At 43.8% G+C, this 23,604-nt stretch overlaps 1 protein-coding gene across 1 annotated transcript in view; it reads right to left on the bottom strand.

The window, feature by feature from the left end:
• Positions 1-1,333: 1,333 nt before the first annotated feature.
• yeats2 (YEATS domain containing 2) overlaps positions 1,334-23,604 on the bottom strand; it is a 66,660-nt gene continuing 44,389 nt past the window's right edge. Inside the window, exons 19-30 of the mRNA XM_084183767.1 lie at positions 17,078-17,215; positions 16,118-16,559; positions 15,796-15,930; positions 14,815-14,973; positions 12,193-12,367; positions 10,137-10,213; positions 9,569-9,648; positions 7,762-7,972; positions 6,205-6,440; positions 5,181-5,255; positions 4,907-4,980; positions 1,334-4,785 (exon numbers count right to left, since the gene is read on the bottom strand). Of these exons, the coding sequence (XP_084039893.1) occupies positions 4,677-4,785; positions 4,907-4,980; positions 5,181-5,255; positions 6,205-6,440; positions 7,762-7,972; positions 9,569-9,648; positions 10,137-10,213; positions 12,193-12,367; positions 14,815-14,973; positions 15,796-15,930; positions 16,118-16,559; positions 17,078-17,215 (1,911 nt within the window). The 3' untranslated portion in view covers positions 1,334-4,676. The remainder of the gene's footprint in view (positions 4,786-4,906; positions 4,981-5,180; positions 5,256-6,204; positions 6,441-7,761; positions 7,973-9,568; positions 9,649-10,136; positions 10,214-12,192; positions 12,368-14,814; positions 14,974-15,795; positions 15,931-16,117; positions 16,560-17,077; positions 17,216-23,604) is intronic.

Genomic DNA, 23,604 nt, shown 5'->3' with positions numbered 1-23,604 from the left:
AACTTTACAGTAACCAAATCTAATCTTACAGAAACCTAATCTAATCGAACCTAACCTTACAGCAACCTGACCTAAACATATAGTTACCTGACATTAACCTGATCTAAGAGTAATGAGCAAAACACTACTGGAACAAATGCGTGCCAGTCAGGGATGCCGAACATGGTGGCTTGCCCTGGTATTCATGACCATATTCTGTAATGCATGTCACACAGCTCTAATGCTATCATAGAATATGATAACAGGGAGCATCTGCGAACACACACGGCTCTCTCTGATGTTTGCGTGTCGGGTCATTCTGGCTAGTACCTGGAAACCTGGCTGTCCCCATCCCTGCCTAGGTGTCTGGTCTCTGACTAAAAAAAAGACTGCCTCTGATGTATCAAAGGTGGGCTCTGTCAGTGACCTGCAACAGTGGCTTTGTGTTTCTGGCTTCTAGAATTGTAAGTGATTCTGTGATCTTCGAGGGTCACAGAAGGCCACTACTTGAGAGTGAGTATTTAGAGTCCATGCACCAGATCCTTCCTCATCCCTCTCATATCTCATTTGCCATCCTTTCAGTGAACAAAAAGGGAGCGAGGCACGGGAGTTGAGCCACATTGAGAACATAAAGTACTGCCATCTGATCCTACCACCCCACCCAGACACACCAAAGCCTCCTCATCAGTCCAGCACCCTGTAATCTCTCCAAATCTACTGCAGCCCTATCGCACAGGCTGTGTTAAAATGAGAGCAGGAGAGAGAATGTGGCCCAGTTGGTAGAGCATGGCACGTGCAGAGCCAAGGGTCATGAGTTCGATTCCCACTGGGGCCAACCGTATGATATCGTATGCATGCATGGCTGTAAGTAATTTAGGATTAAAGCATCTGCTAAATATGATTATTATTAGAAAATGAATGGAACAGGCTGTTACTGCAATTTCAGCTAAAAACTCAATAAAACAAGTTTCAAATATTAGAAAAATGTCAATGCATTTCAGCTGTTTCCAAAACATTGCTCTGCTATTACCATTTATACTGTAGGAGTGTTGGCTATTCTGTTTACACTGCCCTGCTTCAAGGGGGGCAACTGTCGGACAAGTGTCGTGCTCTACTTCCGGAGGTAGCAGTCGAGACGTAGCAAGTAGGCAAGTTTACATTAGAGTAATATGAGTAGCCAACAATTTTTTTGAAAAGTGTAGTAAGTGTGAAGAGGCTCTCAGAGAGAGAGAGCTGGAGGAAGGAAGAGGGAGTGAGGGAATCGGGAAAAGGCATCCTGGGGCAGAGGGGGGATAACAAGACGCTAAGTCACTTCAAAAACACAACCACAGTTTTATAAACAAGTTTTCCATTTTAATACAAGAATATTGATCATATTTTTGGTGTGCACTGGAAAATGAAAATATAATGGTCAATTGATATTATTTCTACAATACATAAAGTTTGGTCAAACGGGCAAGGTACCACTCAGTTTAGAGTGAGCACACCACACACTTACCAGATTCATACAGAAACAAACGAAACATAACACCTATCATCTTCACTCCTACACAAGCTAAATGTCCACCAACAACCATGTACACAACATCCAAAATGCATCATATTCAAAGATATTTTCATTAATTCACCTTCACTTTCTCTCACTCTCATATATAGGTCCATACAGTACACCCATATCCACACTACATATACCCCAACACACACACACTAACACAAACACATAAATAATACACACAAACACACATTCTAACACACCATAGTAATGACTTTGCTGGTAGCGGGGCTTGATATGACGTGAACAAACAAAAACCGGAGTCAGTCATACACACAATGTACACACATACACAGTCTTAGTGGTAGGGACATACATACTGTTTCGAAAACATAACATTACAAATGCACTTCACTAACAATTGACGGTCAACCCTACTCCAGAGGGGAGTGGACCATGTAAAAACCACAATGTTAATCCTGGACTCACACAGATGAATGTGTGGCCCCCCCATCCCTACTGTCCAACACTTCTCAAGTTATAGCACTCCTTCATTGACATATCGAACTAGCCTGGTCCCAGATATGCATGTGCTTGTTTAGCTCGACTCCTCTGGCTATTGTTGTCATTGCATACATGCTTAGTCGGCTGAAGCACACACAGATCTGGGATCAGGCTGATATGTAACACTTGAGTACAGTCCACAGACATCATGACAACAGTCAGGATTGGGCTCTATTCCATTTCAACTCAGTCAATTAAGGAAGAAAAAAATATATATATATATAATCTGTGATTTAAAAATTCCTCATGGAGAAGAATTTAACCAATTGCAATCCGATTTCTAATTCAGTTCATCTCTTGAATTGACTGAATGACAAGAACACTGTTCCCAGAAGAGTACAATGGGATTAAGACTGCTATTGGGGGGTCGTCATCTGGTCTGATGTACAGTAGGTCTGTAAGCCACTTACTCTCCCCTCTGTGACTGTCAGACAGACAATACTTTAATGGCAGAGGCTGCGGATCTGACTTTTCTAGACCTTTCTTCATGACAGCTGAAGGTCCCGAAGCCTCTGCGCATGTGCAGGATTCTCTACTTTACACAGTCTCTGCTCGTAGAGAACCTCCCTTGTGCATTTCTCACTGTCAATCATGAATTATAATTATTCAAGTTTTACTGGTGAAACTTCCATGCAGCATCTGCATCCCAACCATTTGATCTCAGTGGAGTTTCATGGGGATATGCATTTAGATCTTCTTGAGTTATAGGGTACAGTTTCGAAGTAATCTACAGTGTTGTTTAGAATTAGGCTAGAGAGCGAATTCTAGAGCAGATGGTGTTAACAAACTGTAGCATAGCCTACACGTGTTTAGTTTCAATCAAAGCACATATATGGCCTAGTGGCGCACATTGTTGAGTTGTAGCCATATGAGAGAAAAATTCAACCACTTAATACACACATAATCCCGTTACAAGGTGAGAGAGAGGACACCAGACATACTGTCCCATAGACATCTATTTTTAAGCATTCGACAATGTTTAAGACCCACAATGTTCAATACAATGTTTATCTCACGTTGTGTGGCGGTTTAGAGGGAGCATACTGAGCCCAGCTGTGATTAAGTCAGTGGATACAGTACAGTAGTCAGACTGTCAGGTAAACCAGTTATACAAACTAAAACAGATTATTAAAGAAATGGCTATGCCAGGTATGTTATGATTGATCCCCAGGGTCGCATTCAGTAGGGCACAGCGTTATGGAACGTTCAGATATAAATACTGTTTATTGAGTAGAACAGATATACTGATCTGTCATCATATAGAGTAACGCAATGGTATTCCAACTTTTTCAACGGGGACCCCATTTTTATCACTAAAATGTCTGGGGAGTGGGGACCCCATAAAAAAATAAAGCTAATTCAGAGTCCACAGACGCAGAGACGCGATAGTCCTGCGGCCCATTGTGACACATCTATCTGGATCTGCGACCACCATCCACAGGGGATGCACAGCCTGACCGAGCACCTCCCCAAAATTCCCAACCAACACGGCTCCGCTATTCATTTGAATGTGGTGATGGTTGGAGAAATAGCTTGAGCAGCGCTGAGAATTCAAAAACTATGAAAGCTAGCGGTCCAATATTCTAGAACTGCTGTAAGACACGTACACGTTTTGGACTCTGATAAGCGCTTAGGAATAATGTAATCTCTTAATGTTCAGAAGGTTGTGGAGTCCTGAATTCCACCCAGGTGTTTGTGTTCTTGATTCTACTTTATGATACTGAGATATGAAAATTGGCTGACTAATGGTTTAAACTGTCGGTTGGTTCTGTCTATCCAGGAGCTCTTAGCTAAAGCAGCTGATTATAGACCATCTCTGTCAAGACTAAACTGATTTCTCTTATTTCTCTTCTCTTTCTAGAAATGAATGAGACGGACTTAGAGAAAGTAGAAGAGAGATAAATAAAGTGAGAGATGGAGTAAGAGGAGAGAGAACAGGGACGAGTGAGAGAATAAGAGAAAGTGTGAGTGAAACGGTGAGATGGTCTTCCAGGTGGGGTTGAAGCATTCCTGCTGCGCTCCGACTGTATCTCTGTTGTGGTCAATGTCTGTCAGAGTTCTTCTGCCTGGCCAACAGTTCAGTTTAACCCCAGAGAGGCAGGGCCATACGATCATTCTGCAGCTCTTACTTCCCATCTCTCAGCTAGTGAGACTGATGTGAGTAGCCAGTAGTGATGGGGGGAAAATCGCTAGTTACATATTGGGATATTATTTCTGACGATATATCGTATCGTTTTGACAATATCGCAATATTATTATTGCGCTAGTTGTCTGTACCTGCACCAAAACTCCAGTATTTTTCCATCAGAGCCTGTTCTCCATTATCTTTTTAAATAGGGAGCCAATTTGTTTTCAGCACTTTTATTTCCATGATCAAAACTCGTTCTCATGGCTCTCTCTTGTCCCTCTGCAGCAGACATATGGTGAGCAATATGTTTGGAACATCGAATCGCAATAAAATCACAGTATTGAATTGCAATACATATAGAATTGTGAGAATCGCAATACATATCGTATCGGCACGTAAGTATCATGATAATATTGTATCGTGAGGTCCCTGGTAATTCCCAGCCCTAGTAGCCAGTGTGCGTGTATCTCTCTCAGTCTGAGTGGCCATTGTCCTTAGTTAGGTCGTGTGTAATCAGTCCTCCTTGGTCAGGTAGCCCATGTGTGTGTTGGTGAGGAAGTCACATGTGGGGATGCTGCTGGACGCCTGGTGAATGTTCATGGCTGTGATCTCCCTGGGAGCCCTGAGGACACAAAAGGAAGATATTCATTTATCTAATAGTGTATTTAATAGGGAAAAATACAATACATTCTCAGTGTTTAGTATACCAGCTCAGTGTGAAGGGGATAATGAGTGTGTCTCACCTGTTCTGGGGGGATTTTACATGGGCTCCAGCCAGAGCTTCTCTCAGGATGTCACTAGCAAACTGCTCTGTCGCCTGCAGAAGACAGAAACACATTACACAATATATACTACATCACATAACATCTTATATCAGTACAGGAACAGAGACAGGTGCACAGAGGGACACAGGAAAAATGTCTTCATCAATCTAGTGAATGACATCTATCTCTAAGTGAGGCCAACTGTTATTCTCATTGTTCATTATAAGTGTTTGAGGCATCCGGAGTGACTGACCTTGAGAATCATGGCCTCGATCACCGGAGCAAACACATTCTTCTCTACCTCCACCTGCTGAAAGGCCACCCCAATCTGAGAGAGATGGAGAGAGGAAAGTGTGAGGGGAGAAGGGATAGAGAGAAAGAGTGAGACTTAAGTTAGGAGATGCTGGGTCTTGTTAGCACAAGATACTGTACACAGCTGTACTGATGCTAGGAGTGTATATTTGTACACACTCCTCTTTTATTTTAATTGTATTTATTTTTACCCCAATTTGATATCCAATTGGTAGTTACAGTCTTGTCCCATCGCTGCAACTCCCCTACGGACTCGGGAGAGGCGAAGGTCGAGAGCCATGTGTCCTCTGAAACACGACCCTGGCAAGCCGCACTGCTTCTTGACACACTGCTCGCTTACCCTGGAAGCCAGCCACACCAATGTGTCGGAGGAAACACCATCCAGTCCAGCTGGCGACCGAAGTCAGCTTGCAGGCGCCCGGCCCGCCACAAGGAGTCGCTAGAGCGCGATGGGACAAGGAAATCCCAGCCGGCCAAACCCTCCCCTAACCCGGACAACACTGGGCCAATTGTGCGCCTCCTCATGGATCTCCCGGTCACGGCCGGCTGTGACACAGCCTGGGATCGAACCTGGGTCTGTAGTGACGCCTCAAGCACTGCGATGCAGTGCCTTAGACTGCTGCGCCACTCGGGAGGCCTCTTACAGGATTTTAATCCTCACACAATCCACAATTCTCTAGCATCTTAATACAGCACCGTGAAACCTGGCCATTTTTAGGTGCTTATCAAATTTCATAGCCAACCTCTGATCTGCAAAGGAAAATTGTCCACCAGTCTGAGAATTGAATTTCACTGCAAAGTGCACATACTTGGTTTCCTCCAAGGTCCAAATCGGTATATTTATATGGCAGGAAGTAAAGCCAGCACACACTGTGGCCATGGAGGATCAAAGTTGTGCATCCCTAAGTAAGGGTCAACTTTGACCAACTCCCTTATCTGTCGGTGCCGACCAGATAGCTCCTCACCTGTTGGGCTGTGTCGCTGATGAACTGGGCCGAGGGGCAGGGTGCCAGGAAGTACTTTGGCTCGGGGTCCGCTTCCTGTTCCTCTTCTTTGACCTTTAACCTCTGAGAGGGCGGGGTCACACTGACGATGTCTAGGACTTCATCGTCATCATCCTCGGGCTCAGTCTTCAGCAGGGTCTGCAGCTGCTCCAACCGCTGGACCAACTCCTCACAGCTACCCAGGGTAGAGGGGCACTCTACAGAAAGATGTATACACACACGTTAACACACACAAAAAAAAAAAGTTGAGGTTCCAATAACAGCGAATGTTCTCTATCTACAGCCTGAGGTAGTAGCAGGGTGAAGTGAGTTGTGAGATGTGTGGGCGTCTACACAGAGTACAAAACATTAAGAACACCTTCCTAATATTGAGTTGCACCCCCTCTTTTGCCCTCAGAACTGCCACAATTCGTCGGGGCATGGACTCTACAAGGTGTCGAAATCATTTCACAGGGATGCTGGCCCATGTTGACTCCAATGCTTCCCACAATTGTGTCAAGTTGGCTGGATGTCCTTTGGGTGGTGGACCATTCTTGATACACACGGGAAACTGTTGAGCGTGAAAAACCCAGCAGTGTTGCAGTTCTTGACACAAACCGGTGCACCTGGCACCTACTACCGTACCCCATTCAAAGGCACTTAAATATTTTGTCTTGCCCATTCACCCTCTGAATGGCACACATACACAATCCAAGTCTCAATTGTCTCTAGGTTTAAAAATCATTCTTTAACCTGTCTCCTCCCCTTCATCTACACTGATCGAAGTGGCTTTAACAGGTGACATCAATAAGGGATCATAGCTTTCACCTGGATTCACCTGGTCAGCCTATGTCATTAAATGTTTTGTACACTCAGTGTATATTGCTCTGTACTCCATAGAAGGAGTAGAAGGACAAAGGTTGAATAAAGATAAAATGGACAATTAAGAGAAATGTAAATAAACAACTTAGGTGCACCGTAAATAAAGACTTCCTAGCTCTTTATATTAATTCCATCCTGAAAATAACCTTCAGAAAATAGGCTAACAGGTGAGAGCTTTAAACAGGTGTGAAGGCTGAGCACACCTCTTCCTAACTTTGTGTTTAGACATGCAGAGAAAGAGAGTGAGAGTGAGGTAGAGAGAGTGTATGAAAGAGAGAAAGCAAAAGAGTGTGTGCATTTGGGGTATTTGGGCCATAGTGATTAGAGCAGAGCCGCGCAGAACAGAGCTTGGCTGTTTGGGCTCTCAGCCTGGTGTGTGACTCATCAGGCTAGCGACCTCCTTTCTCCTCCACACAGGAACAGGAACAATGGACAGAATGAATTAGGACTGCTTGTGAATACCAGACAGGCCTGCATACAGTACACTGGCCTTTGAAAAAGGTTACAAAAAATGCCACATAATAGAGTTGCAGTGACATTTCTCCCGGAGAGTCATGCACACAAACTCTTCCAACACCACCGAATCTCTCCCTCTCTCACACACACACACGCCTACACACAATAACACCCCTCTTTCCCCCCCCACCCACACTCTACCTGGTTCGTTGTCTATCTGTGTGAGGATGTCCTCGATGGTTCCTTCGTCAGGCCTGCTGCTGCGTAGGGGCTCGGGGTCCGGGGGAGTGTAGCCCCTCTGCCGGCACCACTGGACCACCTCTCTGGTCTTAGGGGGGGTGAGGGCTTGCAGGCGGGGGCAGCGCTCCAACACATCCTGGACCACACGCTTCACTGCCACCGCTCGCTGGAGCTACAATGAGACAAACCGTAGCAACTTCATTTAAAGTGCACTCAGTCAACACACGGGTGACTGCCAAAATAATGGAAACACTTGTGGAAATGAGGGATACAAAGTAGATTGAAAGCAGGTGCTTACACACAGGTGTGGTTCCTGAGTTAATTATGCAATTAACATCCCATAATGCTTAGGGTCATGTATAAAAATGCTGGGCAGGCCATTATTTTGGCTACCACGGCTATGCTCCCATAGGATGACAATGCCCCCATCCACAGGGCACAAGTGGTCACAGAATGGTTTGATGAGCATGAAAACGATGTAAACCATATGCCATGGGCATCTCAAGTCAACAGATCTCAACCCAATTGAACTTATGGGAGATTCTGGAGCGGTACCTAAAGAGAGTTTTACAACACAATCTACAAACCACCAAGTGATGGAATGTCTCGAGGAAGAATGGTGTCACATCCCTCCAACAGAGTTCCAGACACTTCCAGAATCTACGCCAAGGTGCATTGAAGCTGTTCTGGCTCGTGGTGGCCCAACACCCTATCAAGACATTTTATGTTGGCGTTTACTTTATTTTGGCAGTTACATGTATATACATACTAGATACAAAACAGTCAACACACTTTGCACATTATAATGGAGATAGCTCCGATTCCTTTTTTCTTTCCTAATTTCTTTATTAATGACAATCACAATGCAAAACATGGGTCAGAAGACATAGTACAATACAATTAATAGACGAAGGACAGCTCTAATTCCTCACAATTCTCCCTTTATTCCCTTTCAGCAGCTGTCACTCAAATTGTACTTAGCATATTCATCACATGGAGTCTGTTGATATGGAGTAAACAGAGGATTTTAACTGATTGGATTTTAGCTAGACGGCACAGGGCCAACCCTCTCCAGGGGGTGTCTTCGGCATCATTTCCTCTGAACGTCCTTTATGAGTTCATAGAAGTTACCATAACAGAGTCGGTAGTCAGCCTCGGGTAGAAAACCAGTCTAGACTGCCTCCACAGATATTATGGGTCTACAGAGGCTCTAGGCAGCAGCTTGGGTAAAAGTATGTGTGTGTGTGTGTGTGTGTGTGTGTGTGTGTGTGTGTGTGTGTGTGTGTGTGTATGTATGTGTGTGTGTGTGTGTGTGTGTGTGTGTGTGTGTGTGTGTGTGTGTGTGTGTGTGTGTGTGTGTGTGTGTGTGTGTGTGTGTGTGTGTGTGTGTGTGTGTGTGTGTGTGTGTGTGTGTGTGTGTGTGTGTGTGTGTGTATGTGTGTGTATGTGTGTGTGTGTGTGTGTGTGTGTGTGTGTGTGTGTGTGTGTGTATGTGTGTATGTGTGTGTGTGTGTGTGTGTGTGTGTGTGTGTGTGTGTGTGTGTGTGTGTGTGTGTGTATTTTGTAGAGATGAAAGAGGAGGATGATAACTGGGGAAACATACAGAGAGAGAAGCGTCTGACTGGACAGGGAGACATGAGGTAAGCAGAAATAATGCAGAGTCAAAGTCTTGTGTAAACACACACACAAACAAACTCTGACTTGTTTACACGTTGTACACAGCCAGACTAACAAACACACAGCCAACAACACAAACAAACAATCTTACCTCTGCTGCCCTGCGTTTCCCAATGTTCCAGGAGTAATACTGCTCAGTAGACACTGCACAGAACGGATGGGAGTCCTCGGCTAAACAATACAACACAAGATGAATCATACAACACACAACACAGTGTCTACATAATAATAATAATAGATTGGATTTATATAGCGCCTTTCTACCAACTAAGGCACTCAAATCGCTTTACATAGTAAGGGGGAAACTCACCTCATCCACCACCAATGTGTGGCACCCACTTGGGTGACGCACGGCAACCAGTATGTGCCAGAACGCTCACCACACATCAGCTAGCATGGTGGAAAGGTGAGGAATGATATGCCAATTAAGAATGAGAGGGATGATTAGGTGGCCATTATGGAAATGACCCTAGGTTGGGAATGTTTGCCAGAACACCAGGGTTAACACCCCTAGACGTGCGATAAGTGCCATGGGATTTTAAATGACCACAGAGCGTCAGGACACCCGTTTAACATCCCATCCGTCTCATTCAAGCTTTATTTATATGGCAACTTGTCTAAGAATGGATGTAAAGAGTAGAATGTAGAAGGGAGCTTACTCTTCTCTGGTACGATGAGGGGGGATTTCTTCACCACGGCGGTGAGCAGCTGCATGAGGGTCTGTATGTGTTCCGTGCTGAGGAGCCAAGAGAGGCACAAACACACATCACAAACACATTATCACACACAAGACCCCCAACAGACTCTCAGCAAACCTATAGATCTGAGTGTAGTGCCAAAACCATCCATATCCAATAGCCCAATTTGCTTCTGCGGTATAGAACTATCCTACTGCTGCTATGCTAATGGATTGGTGCTTTGTTGTTCGCAAATAGCCGGTCCTTTTCATGGCATATAATGTTTTGTCTGAGATATACAGTGGGGAGAACAAGTATTTGATACACTGCCGCTGCCGATTTTGCAGGTTTTCCTACTTACAAAGCATGTAGAGGTCTGTAATTTTTATCATAGGTACACTTCAACTGTGAGAGACGGAATCTAAAACAAAAATCCAGAAAATCACATTGTATGATTTTTAAGTAATTAATTTGCATTTTATTGCATGACATAAGTATTTGATCACCTACCAACCAGTAAGAATTCCGGCTCTCACAGACCTGTTAGTTTTTCTTTAAGAAGTCCTCCTGTTCTCCACTCATTACCGGTATTAACTGCACCTGTTTGAACTCGTTACCTGTATAAAATACACCTGTCCACACACTCAATCAAACAGACTCCAACCTCTCCACAATGGCCAAGACCAGAGAGCTGTGTAAGGACATCAGTGATAAAATTGTAGACCTGCACAAGGCTGGGATGGGCTACAGGACAATAGGCAAGCAGCTTGGTGAGAAGGCAACAACTGTTGGCGCAATTATTCGAAAATGGAAGAAGTTCAAGATGACGGTCAATCACCCTCGGTCTGGGGCTCCATGCAAGATCTCACCTCGTGGGGCATCAATGATCATGAGGAAGGTGAGGGATCAGCCCAGAACTACACAGCAGGACCTGGTCAATGACCTGAAGAGAGCTGGGACCACAGTCTCAAAGAAAACCATTAGTAACACACTACGCTGTCATGGATTAAAATCCTGCAGCGCACGCAAGGTCCCCCTGCTCAAGCCAGCGCATGTCCAGGCCCGTCTGAAGTTTGCCAATGACCATCTGGATGATCCAGAGGAGGAATGGGAGAAGGTCATGTGGTCTGATGAGACAAAAATAGAGCTTTTTGGTCTAAACTCCACTCGCCGTGTTTGGAGGAAGAAGAAGGATGAGTACAACCCCAAGAACACCATCCCAACCGTGAAGCATGGAGGTGGAAACATCATTCTTTGGGGATGCTTTTCTGCAAAGGGGACAGGACGACTGCACCGTATTGAGGGGAGGATGGATGAGGCCATGTATTGCGAGATCTTGGCCAACAACCTCCTTCCCTCAGTAAGAGCATTGAAGATGGGTCGTGGCTGGGTCTTCCAGCATGACAACGACCTGAAACACACAGCCAGGGCAACTAAGGAGTGGCTCCGTAAGAAGCATCTCAAGGTCCTGGAGTGGCCTAGCCAGTCTCCAGACCTGAACCCAATAGAAAATCTTTGGAGGGAGCTGAAAGTCCGTATTGCCCAGCGACAACCCCCGAAACCTGAAGGATCTGGAGAAGGTCTGTATGGAGGAGTGGGCCAAAATCCCTGCTGCAGTGTGTGCAAACCTGGTCAAGACCTACAGGAAACGTATGATCTCTGTAATTGCAAACAAAGGTTTCTGTACCAAATATTAAGTTCTGCTTTTTTTTATGTATCAAATACTTATGTCATGCAATAAAATGCAAATTAATTACTTAAAAATCATACAATGCGATTTTCTGGATTTTTGTTTTAGATTCCGTCTCTCACAGTTGAAGTGTACCTATGATAAAAATTACAGACCTCTACATGCTTTGTAAGTAGGAAAACCTGCAAAATCGGCAGTGTATCAAATACTTGTTCTCCCCACTGTATCTAAGTAGTCCTTACATGTTAGCCAATGCCTTTCATAGTGTAACTGATGTTGTATGAGCTTAGTACAGGTTCTCTTGGGACCCCTTTGTAATAACTCATATTGTATCCGAGTTGTCCTTACTTGATGACCTCGATGTGGTGGTGTGAGCTGGTGTCGGCCCCCTGCTCCAGTTTGACTGAGGCGAACGCAGTGGGAGGGGCAGCTACAGGGGTGGAGGAGGCGACAGGGGCTGTTACAGGGGGCGAAGGGGCATGTGTAGCAGAGACGGGTGTAGAGACTCCTGGCTCTGTCTTCACTGTAGAGGAGACGGGAGATACAGAGTACGAGATGGGGCTCAAAATACAAACAAGACAAGACAACCTTTGCAAGGACCGGGGTGTGAGGAAAGAAGGGGGAGAGGAAGAAGGGGGAGAGAGTGGAAGAGAGGGGTTGAGGGTGGAAATATAAAAAGATGGAGGAATTGTTAAGTGGTAGAAACGTGAGGTGAAAAGGAGAGATGGGGAGCTGAATGCATTGAGTGGAAAGAGAAAGGAAGGCTAAAGGCGTCCGCACGCTTCCCAGCCGAAACAGTTCGGAACAGCTCGTGCATACAGTACCAGTCAAAGTTTGGACACATCTACTCATTCAAGGATTTTTCTTATTTTTACTATTTTCTACATTGTAGAATAAGTGAAGACATCAAAACTATGAAATAACACATATGAAATCATGTAGTAACCCAAAAAGTGTTAAACAAATCAAAATATATTTTATATTTGAGATTCTTCAAAGTAGCCACCCTTTGCCTTGATGACAGCTTTGCACACTCTTGGCATTCTCTCAACCAGCTTCATGTGGTAGTTACCTGGAATGCATTTCAATTAACTGGTGTGCCTTGTTAAAAGTTAATTTGTGTAATTTCTTTCCTTTTTAATGCGTTTGAGCCAATCAGTTGTGTTGTGACAAGGTAGGGGTGGTATACAGCAGATAGCCCTATTTGGTAAAAGACCAAGTCCATATTATGGCAAGAAATGCTCAAATAAGCAAAGAGAAACGACAGTCCATCATTACTTTAAGACATGAAGGTTAGTCAATACGGAACATTTCAAGAACTTCGAAAGTTTCTTCAAGTGCAGTCGCAAAAACCATCAAGCGCTATGATGAAACTGGCTCTAATTAGGACCGCAACAGGAAAGGAAGACCCAGAGTTACCTCTGCTGCAGAGGATAAGTTCATTAGAGTTACCAGCCTCAGAAATTGCAGCCCAAATAAATGCTTCAAAGAGTTCAAGTAACAGACACATCTCAACATCAACTGTTCAGAGGAGACAGCGTGAATCAGGCCTTCATGGTCGAATTTCTGCATAGAAACCACTACTAAAGGACACCAATAAGAAGAAGAGACTTGCTTGGGCCAAGAAACACGAGCAATGGACATTAGACCGGTGGAAATCTGTCCTTTGGTCTGATGAGTCCAAATTTGAGATTTTTGGTTCCAACTGCCGCGTCTTTGTGAGATGCAGAGTAGGTGAACGGATGATCTCCGCATGTGTGATTCCCACCGTGAAGCATGGAGGAGGAGGTGTGATGGTGTGGGGGTGCTTTGCTGGTGACACTGTCAGTGATTTATTTAGAATTCAAGGCACACTTAACCAGCATGGCTAACACAGCATTCTGCAGCGATACGCCATCCCATCTGGTTTGCGCTTAGTGGGACTATCATTTGTATTTCAACAGGACAATGACCCAACACACCTCCATGCTGTGTAAGGGCTATTTTACCAAGAAGGAGAGTGAAGGAGTGCTGCATCAGATGACCTGGCCTCCACAATCACCTGACCTCAACCCAATTGAGATGGTTTGGGATGAGTTGGACCAGCAGAGTGAAGGAAAAGCAGCCACCAAGTGCTCAGCATATGTGGGAACTCCTTCAAGACAGTTGGAAACACATTCCTCATGAAGCTGGCTGAGAGAATGCCAAGAGTGTGCAAAGCTGTCATCAAGGCAAAGGGTGGCTACTTTGAAGAATCTCAAATCTCAAATATATTTCGATTTGTTTAACACTTTTTTGGTTACTACATGATTCCATATGTGTTATTCTACAATGCAGAAAATAGTAAAAATAAAGAAAAACCCTTTAATGAGTAGCTGTGTCCAAACTTTTGACTGGTACTGTATATTATGCTGACATTCTGTGATGTTTTTGTTTGTTTTGGACTTTGGCAAGGGTTTTTTCAGCTGTTTGGGCACACCATTTATTTTCGGTAGCCGAAGTCTACAACGACCCCTCATTGGCGATTGGTCAACAGTAGGGATTCGTCAATGAAGTAATTGCCTGTTGTCATTCAACGAGACGACTCGCTCGCATACACATTTCTTCACTTGAAAGATACTGCATCCTAGTCAAATGCAAAATTGCGCGACTAAGATCTCCTCGGCAAAAACATAAAAATTAATGACAGATTTCTTGAGTTATCTTAGATTAATTTTAACCATTTTGGGGAAGTGTATACTGGCTACGGCGTCTCAAAATGGAAAAAACTGTAGTATTGCTGCTTTTTTCTAAATTTTTCAAGCGAAGGTCTTTTAAGGGAGTATGCGAGAAAACTTGTTTGGTTCGCCTCGCTGAGCTCGGATAGGCACCAGCCGAACTGAAGTATGCTGATGCCTTAAGGGAGGGCCACCAAAAGAGAGGAATGAAGGAGGGACAGGAGGATGTTGAAGGAGAGGAAAGACAGAGCGAGGCGAGGGGTGCTCCTCTCACCTTGGGCCAGAGGCAGGGTGAGGGAGGGGGAAGGCGAGGCCTGGGTAGCAGCTCCAGGACTGGGGGAGACTCCAGCTGCAGCCACTCCTGCTCCAGGGGAGGGAGTGGAGCTACTACTGGGAGCTGGTCCTTTAGACACACTGCCGGACTGGACTACTACTATGCGCGTGCGCGCGCGCACACACACACACACACACACACACACACACACACACACACACACACACACACACACACACACACACACACACACACACACACACACACACACACACACACACACACACACACACACACACACACACACACACACACACACACACACACACACACACACACACACACACACACACACACACACACACAGGAGGGGACAACAAGAACAAACCCACACATGAATATTGAATGTATAATGAATAAAGCAGTGACTTTAGCGGTGAAGGTGACTGCTTTTCAGGCCCTCATGACTAGGCACCAAAACCTCTATATTCACACATGTAGGCCTGGGGCTCAGCTGGTGCCTAGACTTCCTCCTCAGTACACTGTGTGCGAGCCAGTTACTTTAAAACCTAGGTGCACTGTGTGTGTGTGTGTGTGTGTGTGTGTGTCTGTGTGTGAGGAGTTTTAATATTGCAACACCCCTGCTCCCCCTCTCTCTCTAGCTGCACTAACTCAATCCCCAGCCCACCGAAGCGCATCTCTCAGTCTCCCAGTCCCAGCTCACATCTGGGGAATAGGTAGAATCCCACAGCACAGACTTCTGCTCACCAGTCCTCAGGGGGTACTGCGAAAGTCTGTCTACCTGGTTTTCTATTGATTTCAATATAATGGTAGGATGTCAGCTACTCTGGAGAATAGTCATATGCCTTGAGGGCCTTTGTGTCACTGTCTGAAAAATATATGTCAGGAAAAACACTGGATTGTCTGATGGATTGATAGATTTTGGAATAATTTACCATGGATGGACTGACTGACTCTTACCTTTGTTGACGGGCATGTGTACGGTCTGTACCCCTCCTGTGCCAGTGCCCACCCCCAGCTGTTTGGGCTGGTTGGCTGGTATGGCCAGCACTGTCTGCTGGGAGCTGGACCCGCCAGAGTGGATCTTCAGCATACCTGGACAAGACCAGAGCCCAGGAGACAACTCTTAGCCTGGATGGGGCATTTGGCCACTTACATGATCTATTTATTCTAAATCGATGCTTTACTTATACAGGTGATCCCACAGATATTTTTTTTAGACCTGTCCCAAAATAGCAGCAATCCACTTTCTCAAACAACATAAGAGGTTTTCTCTTCCTACCTGATAGAGTAGCAGCTGTCTTTCCTCCCCCTGCTGCCATCCCGCTGACCAGCGATGCCGCACTGACCAATGTCGTGCTGGCGCTCTTGGGCACACCCACAACCATAGAACCCGCCCCTTTGGCCATGCTGATGACGTGCATGTTTGTAACGCTCTTAGTAACGGTAACAACAGTGGTAGAGGTGTTGGGACCCTTTGCCAAGGTGACAGTTGGCGCCGTGGCGCCCTTCTGCATGGTTACCAAACCGGTGGCGCTCTTTGCAATGGTAACGGCGTTTGCCGTGGCTTTCTTTGCCATGGTAACGGCAGCCGTGGTGTTCCTTGCCATGGTAATGGCGGTAGCAGCGCTGGCATTCTTTGCGGCGTTGATGACTGCTGCCTGGTTGGCTGCCACCAGGACAGAGTGGGATACAGGTTTGGCCTGACCGGACACCTCCGCTAGCTGGAACCAAACAACCACAAACAGCTGGCCTTCGTGAAGATGTACTCACACAGACACAAACAGACAAATTCACATAGTTTTACTGCCCTAAACATCACCACATGGTTTCAGTCTGTGTATGAAATAAATGACCAAAAAAACTTTCTTAGAGAGAAAGAATGATACAAACTACGGGTACTACACCTTTCTAGTATTATAACTCTTTTCATAATATGTTAGGGTCCACCGCCCTGTGTTCCCCTTCTGCAGCTCCACTGATAAATCCCATTCATTCTAATTAAGGCAGACTGCTCAAGCTAAGCCAGTGGGTTTAGGGAGTTCTAGCTGAAACAAAGGAACACATTTCTCTGGCAAGATGCTGACATTCTAATTAACAGTTCTGGAAGAGTGGAGTTCCAAAATGGGGATCAGGCACGGAAGAGAGGCTTCTTGGTTCCATAAAGGACCAGATAATCTAGTTCTGATACAGGGTCTATTTGGGGAGGCTACCCCAAATACTCCAAACTCCTCCCACTCACCGGTTGACTAGCGGCTGTGATGACTCCGCCCGTCATCCTGAGCATGGTCGTGGCCGGCTTGGACAGGTGGGCCGCTGTCGACGTGGTTACCGTTTTCACTGAGCCGTCAGACAGCTTCACCTGGGACCCGCCCAGCGCCTGTCAATCAACATACAGTCCATACAAATAAATTAGATATAACTTTGTTGATTCTTGATTCTTATAACTTGATTGCATAAGTTAGATTCTTACAGGAAGTGCGCTGTATAGCATATAGGGAAAGGTTCAGGACAAGATGATCAATGCTTATGCAGAAAATAGACAATGCTTAATTGGAGACAATCGTTCAATAGTAAATTCCACAAGTACTCCTGCTCTACATTGAGAGAGATCTATGCGATCTACACAGTGTTCCTCTGATGTTTCTGACTGACCCGTCCTCAAACGAACTGCACTTAGCGTGACCAAACACACCCGATACAACAGCTCTAGCATGCACTCAAAACCTTTTGTAATAGAATCCAGAGAATTTAAAGCATTAAGCCCCAGTACTATGACACCACATGATGTAAATACCCAGGCAGGCAGGCAGGCAAGACCCCAGGGAAACAGAGGGAGGAGCTGAGGATGAGAGGGTAATTTGGGAGAGAGATGAAAATGGCTATTATGGTTATGTAGCTGAAACAGATTGAACGGTGAGAGTATCAGACTCTTCTCCTCTAGCTAACACAAGCACGGATAGGCGTGCACATGCACGCACACACACACACTGTCCTAGACTGATAAACAGTCTCATACACAGCTGTCCTCTCAAATGGTCTCTCACCCAATACTGTTGGTAGGGGGGGATCAAAAAAGGGGAGGTCACAATTCTGTTTGTACACTTGTTTACATAGATATGCTTCTTAATAAAAATGTGAACAAGCCATTACACTTTGTTATTATCATGGCATTTCATTATTATTACATTATTATTATTAGCATTATTATTGTCACAAACCCTGCTGCTGCGGTCATTCAATGGCATTGGAATATGTTCTTCAAAGAGAGGACAATTTAATGAAATAAATAATGTAGCCTAAGCTCCTGAAAATAGGCCTTTTACAAGATTAAATCATGAAAGGAGCATTTTATTCTTATTAAAGAGATGGAGTCCAGACAGGCTACTTTAGGAAACTTTCTGAATGGACATATATGCCTATAGATAGAATCAGCTAACTCACAACACGCACACCCAGTGAAAGCAACCCTCAATCAAATCCACCAGCATATGTCAGACACAAGAGCAAATATTTCTCCTTTCCTTAAAACATGTTAAAAAACCTAGGCCTACCTTAGGCTTTCTGAAAATAGACTATAAGATAATGAATTGACAAGGAATGCTATGCTATAGTATGAAAATTAAATTAACAATAATTAAAATAGAAACAAATACACGCAACATCCATAGCCTATCAGAGACGCTGATTATCGAGGGGGAGAGGATTATCAAATACTGTGAGGAAATATTATGAATTGAATGGCTGTAAAAAAATAAAACATAAAGACTTTGTTGACTGATAAAATGACTGATAAGCCCAGCTGGGCACTTTCCTACATTTGACATTTGCGAGAAGCAGGCGAGAAGCAGGTACTTCTATACGGTCTCAGGCGTGCGCGCTCCATCAACATTAACAGGACAGAGAAACCAGACACATGCTCATTGCTCACATGGAGCGCGTAAATGATGGTATGAAATAAACCCAAACTTGTTTCTCACAAGTGTAGTAGGTTGTGAACTCTGCAACCAATGTTTCCACTCCGAGAATGAGAATGGTAAATTACTGTAATTAATACATGTTTTAACAGAAATGTATGTAACCAAATGACAGGGATTAGCGGTAAATTGCCTGTTTTATAAACGGTAGGTTACCACATGGGCATTCATAAAATGCTTTGCGGGCCGACACTGGCCTAGGCTACTATTCTACTTTGCGGGGATAGGAGGGTGGACTTTTTTTGGGTCTCGCCTAGGGAAGCATATGAGCCAGGACCAGGCCTGATCAGCGTTGATTAGTCTATAAATTAAGAAACTATTCTGTATCAAATTAAACCATGCCAGTTTGGAGAGGATTGGCGCATTGTCTATTTGACACAACATTAGCGCATTATAGGCCTCAGAGCCAGAGCAACCTTGTCGACTGCTGTTGAATAATTATTGAATAGTCAGACACATCCAAGCTTTCTTAAAAGAACACCAATGTATTCATTTACTAGCAAGCAATGAAAATGTGCATTGTATTTAAAAAAGTTTTTTTCTGAAGTGCCATAGCCTCTCTACACCCCCGCACATCTATCAGATTAGCTGCTTGAGCATCAAAGGAAAGTTGGAAAGAGGAGATGTAGAAAGTTTAATAGACAGACGAAGTTAGCAATACAATTGCTTATAATCATCAGTAAACACTCCTACTATTAGGTAAAGTTTATCTACATGAAAATAAAGTTAATAAAACATTTTTTTAAATCCTACAATGAATGTAGGCTTATTTAAACGGTTTTGACGGTTATTTTATTTTCATGACTCCATAACTGTCAGTTACACGGTTATTCAATTACCATCACAGCCCTAACTGTTGGCCTCTTAAAAGGCACTTAGATTGAATTACTAGCTTAGTATAGTAGCATTTGCACCTGCTGTTTTCAAGAGGGACTAAAACATGAAAAGGAAGGAGAGAAGTTAAACTATATGTCCATAGAGGTCATAACTACTGCCTAACTCTATACTAAATAGCTTAATAAGTTCAGACCACTGCAATGATAAAATCTCCTGGCAGAGGAGAGCATGAGAGAATGTTTGCAATTAAATGGAGGGAAATACAGAAAGAGGGTCAGAGAGAGAAAGAACTAGCTGAAGGCATAATTATTTAGCTCTAATCTGATATTCAGGGCAAACTAAAAAACAAACAACACATACACACACACAAACACACAAGAACTCCCTTGTGAAATGCCTTTTTAAAGCCCACTCAATGAGTCCCATTTATTTCTAGGATAATAACTACTGGAAAAACACACATTTAATAACACGGTACACTATTCTATATCTACTATAATAAATTAAGATATGCAAGATTTTTTAATATATATACAGTACCAGTCAAAGGTTTGGACACACCTACTCATTCCAGGGTTTTTCTTTAATTGTACTATTTTTTACATTGTAGAATAATAGTGAAGACATCAAAACTATGAAATAACACATATGGAATCATGTAGTAACCAAAAAAGTGTTAAACAAATCAAAATATATTTTAGATTCTTCAAATAGCCACCCTTTGCCTTGATGACAGCTTTGCACACTCTTGGCATTCTCTCAACAAGCTTCACCTGGAACGCTTTTCCAACAGTCTTGAAGGAGTTCCCACATATGCTGAGCACTTGTTGGCAGCTTTTCCTTCACTCTGCGGTACGACTTATCCCAAAATAACACATATGGAATCATGTAGTAACCAAAAAAGTGTTGAAAAAATCAAAATATATTTTAGATTCTTCAAATAGCCACCCTTTGCCTTGATGACAGCTTTGCACACTCTTGGCATTCTCTCAACAAGCTTCACCTGGAACGCTTTTCCAACAGTCTTGAAGGAGTTCCCACATATGCTGAGCACTTGTTGGCAGCTTTTCCTTCACTCTGTGGTCCGACTCATCCCAAACCATCTCAATTGGCATGGAGGTGTGTTGGGTCATTGTCCTGTTGAAAAACAAATGATAGTCCCACTAAGCCCAAACCAGATGGGATGGCGTATCGCTGCAGAATGCTGCGGTAGCCATGCTGGTTAAGTGTGCCTTGAATTCTAAATAAATCACAGACAGTGTCACCAGCAAAGCAACCCTACACCATAACACCTCCTTCTCCATGCTTTATGGTGGGAAATTACATATGCAGAGATAATCCGTTCACCCACACGCGTCTCACAAAGACACGGTGGTTGGAACCAAAAATCTCAAATTTGGACTCCAGACCAAAGGACACATTTCCATCGTTCTAATGTCCATTGCGCATGTTTCTTGGCCCAAGCAAGTCTCTTCTTATTATTGGTGTCCTTTAGTAGTGTTTATTTTGCAGCAATTCGACCATGAAGGCCTGATTCACACAGTCTCCTCTGAACAGTTGATGTTGAGATGTGTCTGTTACTTGAACTCTGTGAAGCATTTATTTGGGCTGCAATTTCTGAGGCTGGTAACTCTAATGAACTTATCCTCTGCAGCAGAGGTAACTCTGGGTCTTCCATTCCTGTGGCGGTTCTCATGAGAGCCAGTTTCATCATAGCGCTTGATGGTTTTTGCAACTGCACTTTAAGAAACTTTCAAAGATCTTGAAATTGTCCGTATTGACTGACCTTCATGTCTTAAAGTAACGATGGACTGTCTTTTCTCTTTGCCAAATAGGGCTATCTTCTGTATACGCCCCCTACCTTGTCACAACACAACTGCTTGGCTTTAAAATTCAAAAAATGAACTTTTAAGAGGGAACACATGTTAATTGAAATGCATTCCAGGTGACTACCTCATGAAGCCGGTTGAGAGAATGCCAAGAGTGTGCAAAGCTGCCATCAAGGCAAAGGGTGGCTACTTTGAAGAATCTCAAATATAAAATATATTTTGATTTGTTTAACACTTTTTTGGTTACTACATGATTCCATATGTGTTATTTCATAGTTTTGATGTCTTCACTATTATTCTACAATGTAAAAAATAGTAAAAATAAAGAAAAACCCTTGAATGAGTAGGTGTTTCCAAACTTTTGACTGGTAGTTTATATTCTTTAAATAACATACAACACAATCGAGGTGAGGGCGTTGGAAATGCTTTTGGCTGTTAATCTGCTTCTGTTCTGTAGGTGGCACTGTGTGCTCTTTTTAAAGGATGGGTCCAAATCTCTCATAGGCACTAGGATCCAGGTGGACAGGGATGGTCTGCCAGTCACTGGGATGACAACCCAACTTGGGATGGGGGGAGGTTTTAGCGGGTGGAATAGTGGAGAACAATTGGAGGTTTACTCAGTAGCAGCGCAAATATCATGGTACAGCTATATTGACACTCAATCATCATGGTACTTTTTAATGGTAAATTTACAAACATATATTATGATAAATATAATTGAAACTTGTATCTCATTATGGTAAATGGTGAAATATGTATAGCCAGTTATAATTGTAATGGCTTAGCAGATAATAAGAAAAGACGATCGGTATTTACCTGAGTAAAAGACAAGTAATATAATATCTATTGTTTACAGGAAACTCATTCAACAATTTTAGATTAAGTTGTGTAGAAGAAGGAGTGGGGGGGGGATCCGCAAGGTAGACGGATTCTTTTTAAATTAAATTTGTGTCCTGCTCCTTGAATGTGGCAGCTCTAGCCTTTGGCTCGGTGCAGAATTTGCCTGTAATCCATGGCTTCTGATTTGGATATGTACTTACGGTCACTGTGGGGACGACGTCGTCGATGCACTTATTGATGAAGCCAGTTACTGAGTTGGTGTACTCCTCAATGCCATTGGACGAATCCCGGAACATATTCCACACTGTGCAAGCAAAACAGTCCTGTAGCGTAGCATCTGCATAATCTGACCACTTCCGTATTGAGCGAGTCACTGGTACTTCCTGCTTTAGTTTTTGCTTGTAAGCAGGAATCAGGAGGATATAATTATGGTCAGATTTGCCAAATGGAGGGCGAGGGAGAGCTTTGTACGCATCTCTGTGTGTGGAGTAAAGGTGGTCTAGAGTCTTTTTTTCTCTGGTTGCACGTCACATGCTGTTAGAAATGAGGTAAAACTGATTTAAGTTTGCCTGCATTAAAGTCCCCGGCCAATAGGAGCGCCGCTTCTTGATGAGTATTTTCTTGTTTGCTTATGGCCTTATACAGCTCGTTGAGTGCGGTCTTAGTGCCAGCGTCAGTTTGTGGTGGTAAATAGACGGCTATGAAAAATATAGATAAAAACTCTCTTGGTAGATAGTGTGGTCTACAGCTTATCATGAGGTACTCTACCTCAGGCGAGCAATACCTCGAGACTACCTTAATATTAGACATCGCGCACCAGCTGTTATTGACAAATAGACACATAACCCCACCCGTCGTCTTACCGGACGTAGCTTTTTTGGTTTACCCACTCATCGACTAATTCTCACAAGGCACCCTGATCTGCGCCCCCGGTATCTCCTTCTTTTCTTCATCGAATGACGGGGATTTGGGCCTTGTCTGGGAGCAACATTATATCCTTCGAGTCAGACTCATTAAAGAAAAGATCTTCGTCCAGTTAGAGTTGAGTAATCGCTGTTCTGATATCCATAAGCTCTTTTTGGTCATAAGAGACGGTAGCATCAACATTATGTACAAAATAAGTTACAAACAATGTGAAAAAACACACAAAATAGCACAATTTGTAAGGAGCCCGTAAAACGGCAGCCATCCCCTCCGGCGCCATTTGCAGTTCTAATTGGACCATAAACAGATTTAGCTCATTAATCTATACGGTCCAAATGATGATAATCCACGGTTCTTTGAAA

The sequence above is a fragment of the Coregonus lavaretus genome (genome assembly GCF_964263955.1).
Source record: "Coregonus lavaretus genome assembly, chromosome: 19".
NCBI lineage: Eukaryota > Metazoa > Chordata > Actinopteri > Salmoniformes > Salmonidae > Coregonus > Coregonus lavaretus.
This window is presented reverse-complemented; position numbering and strand designations above follow the sequence as displayed.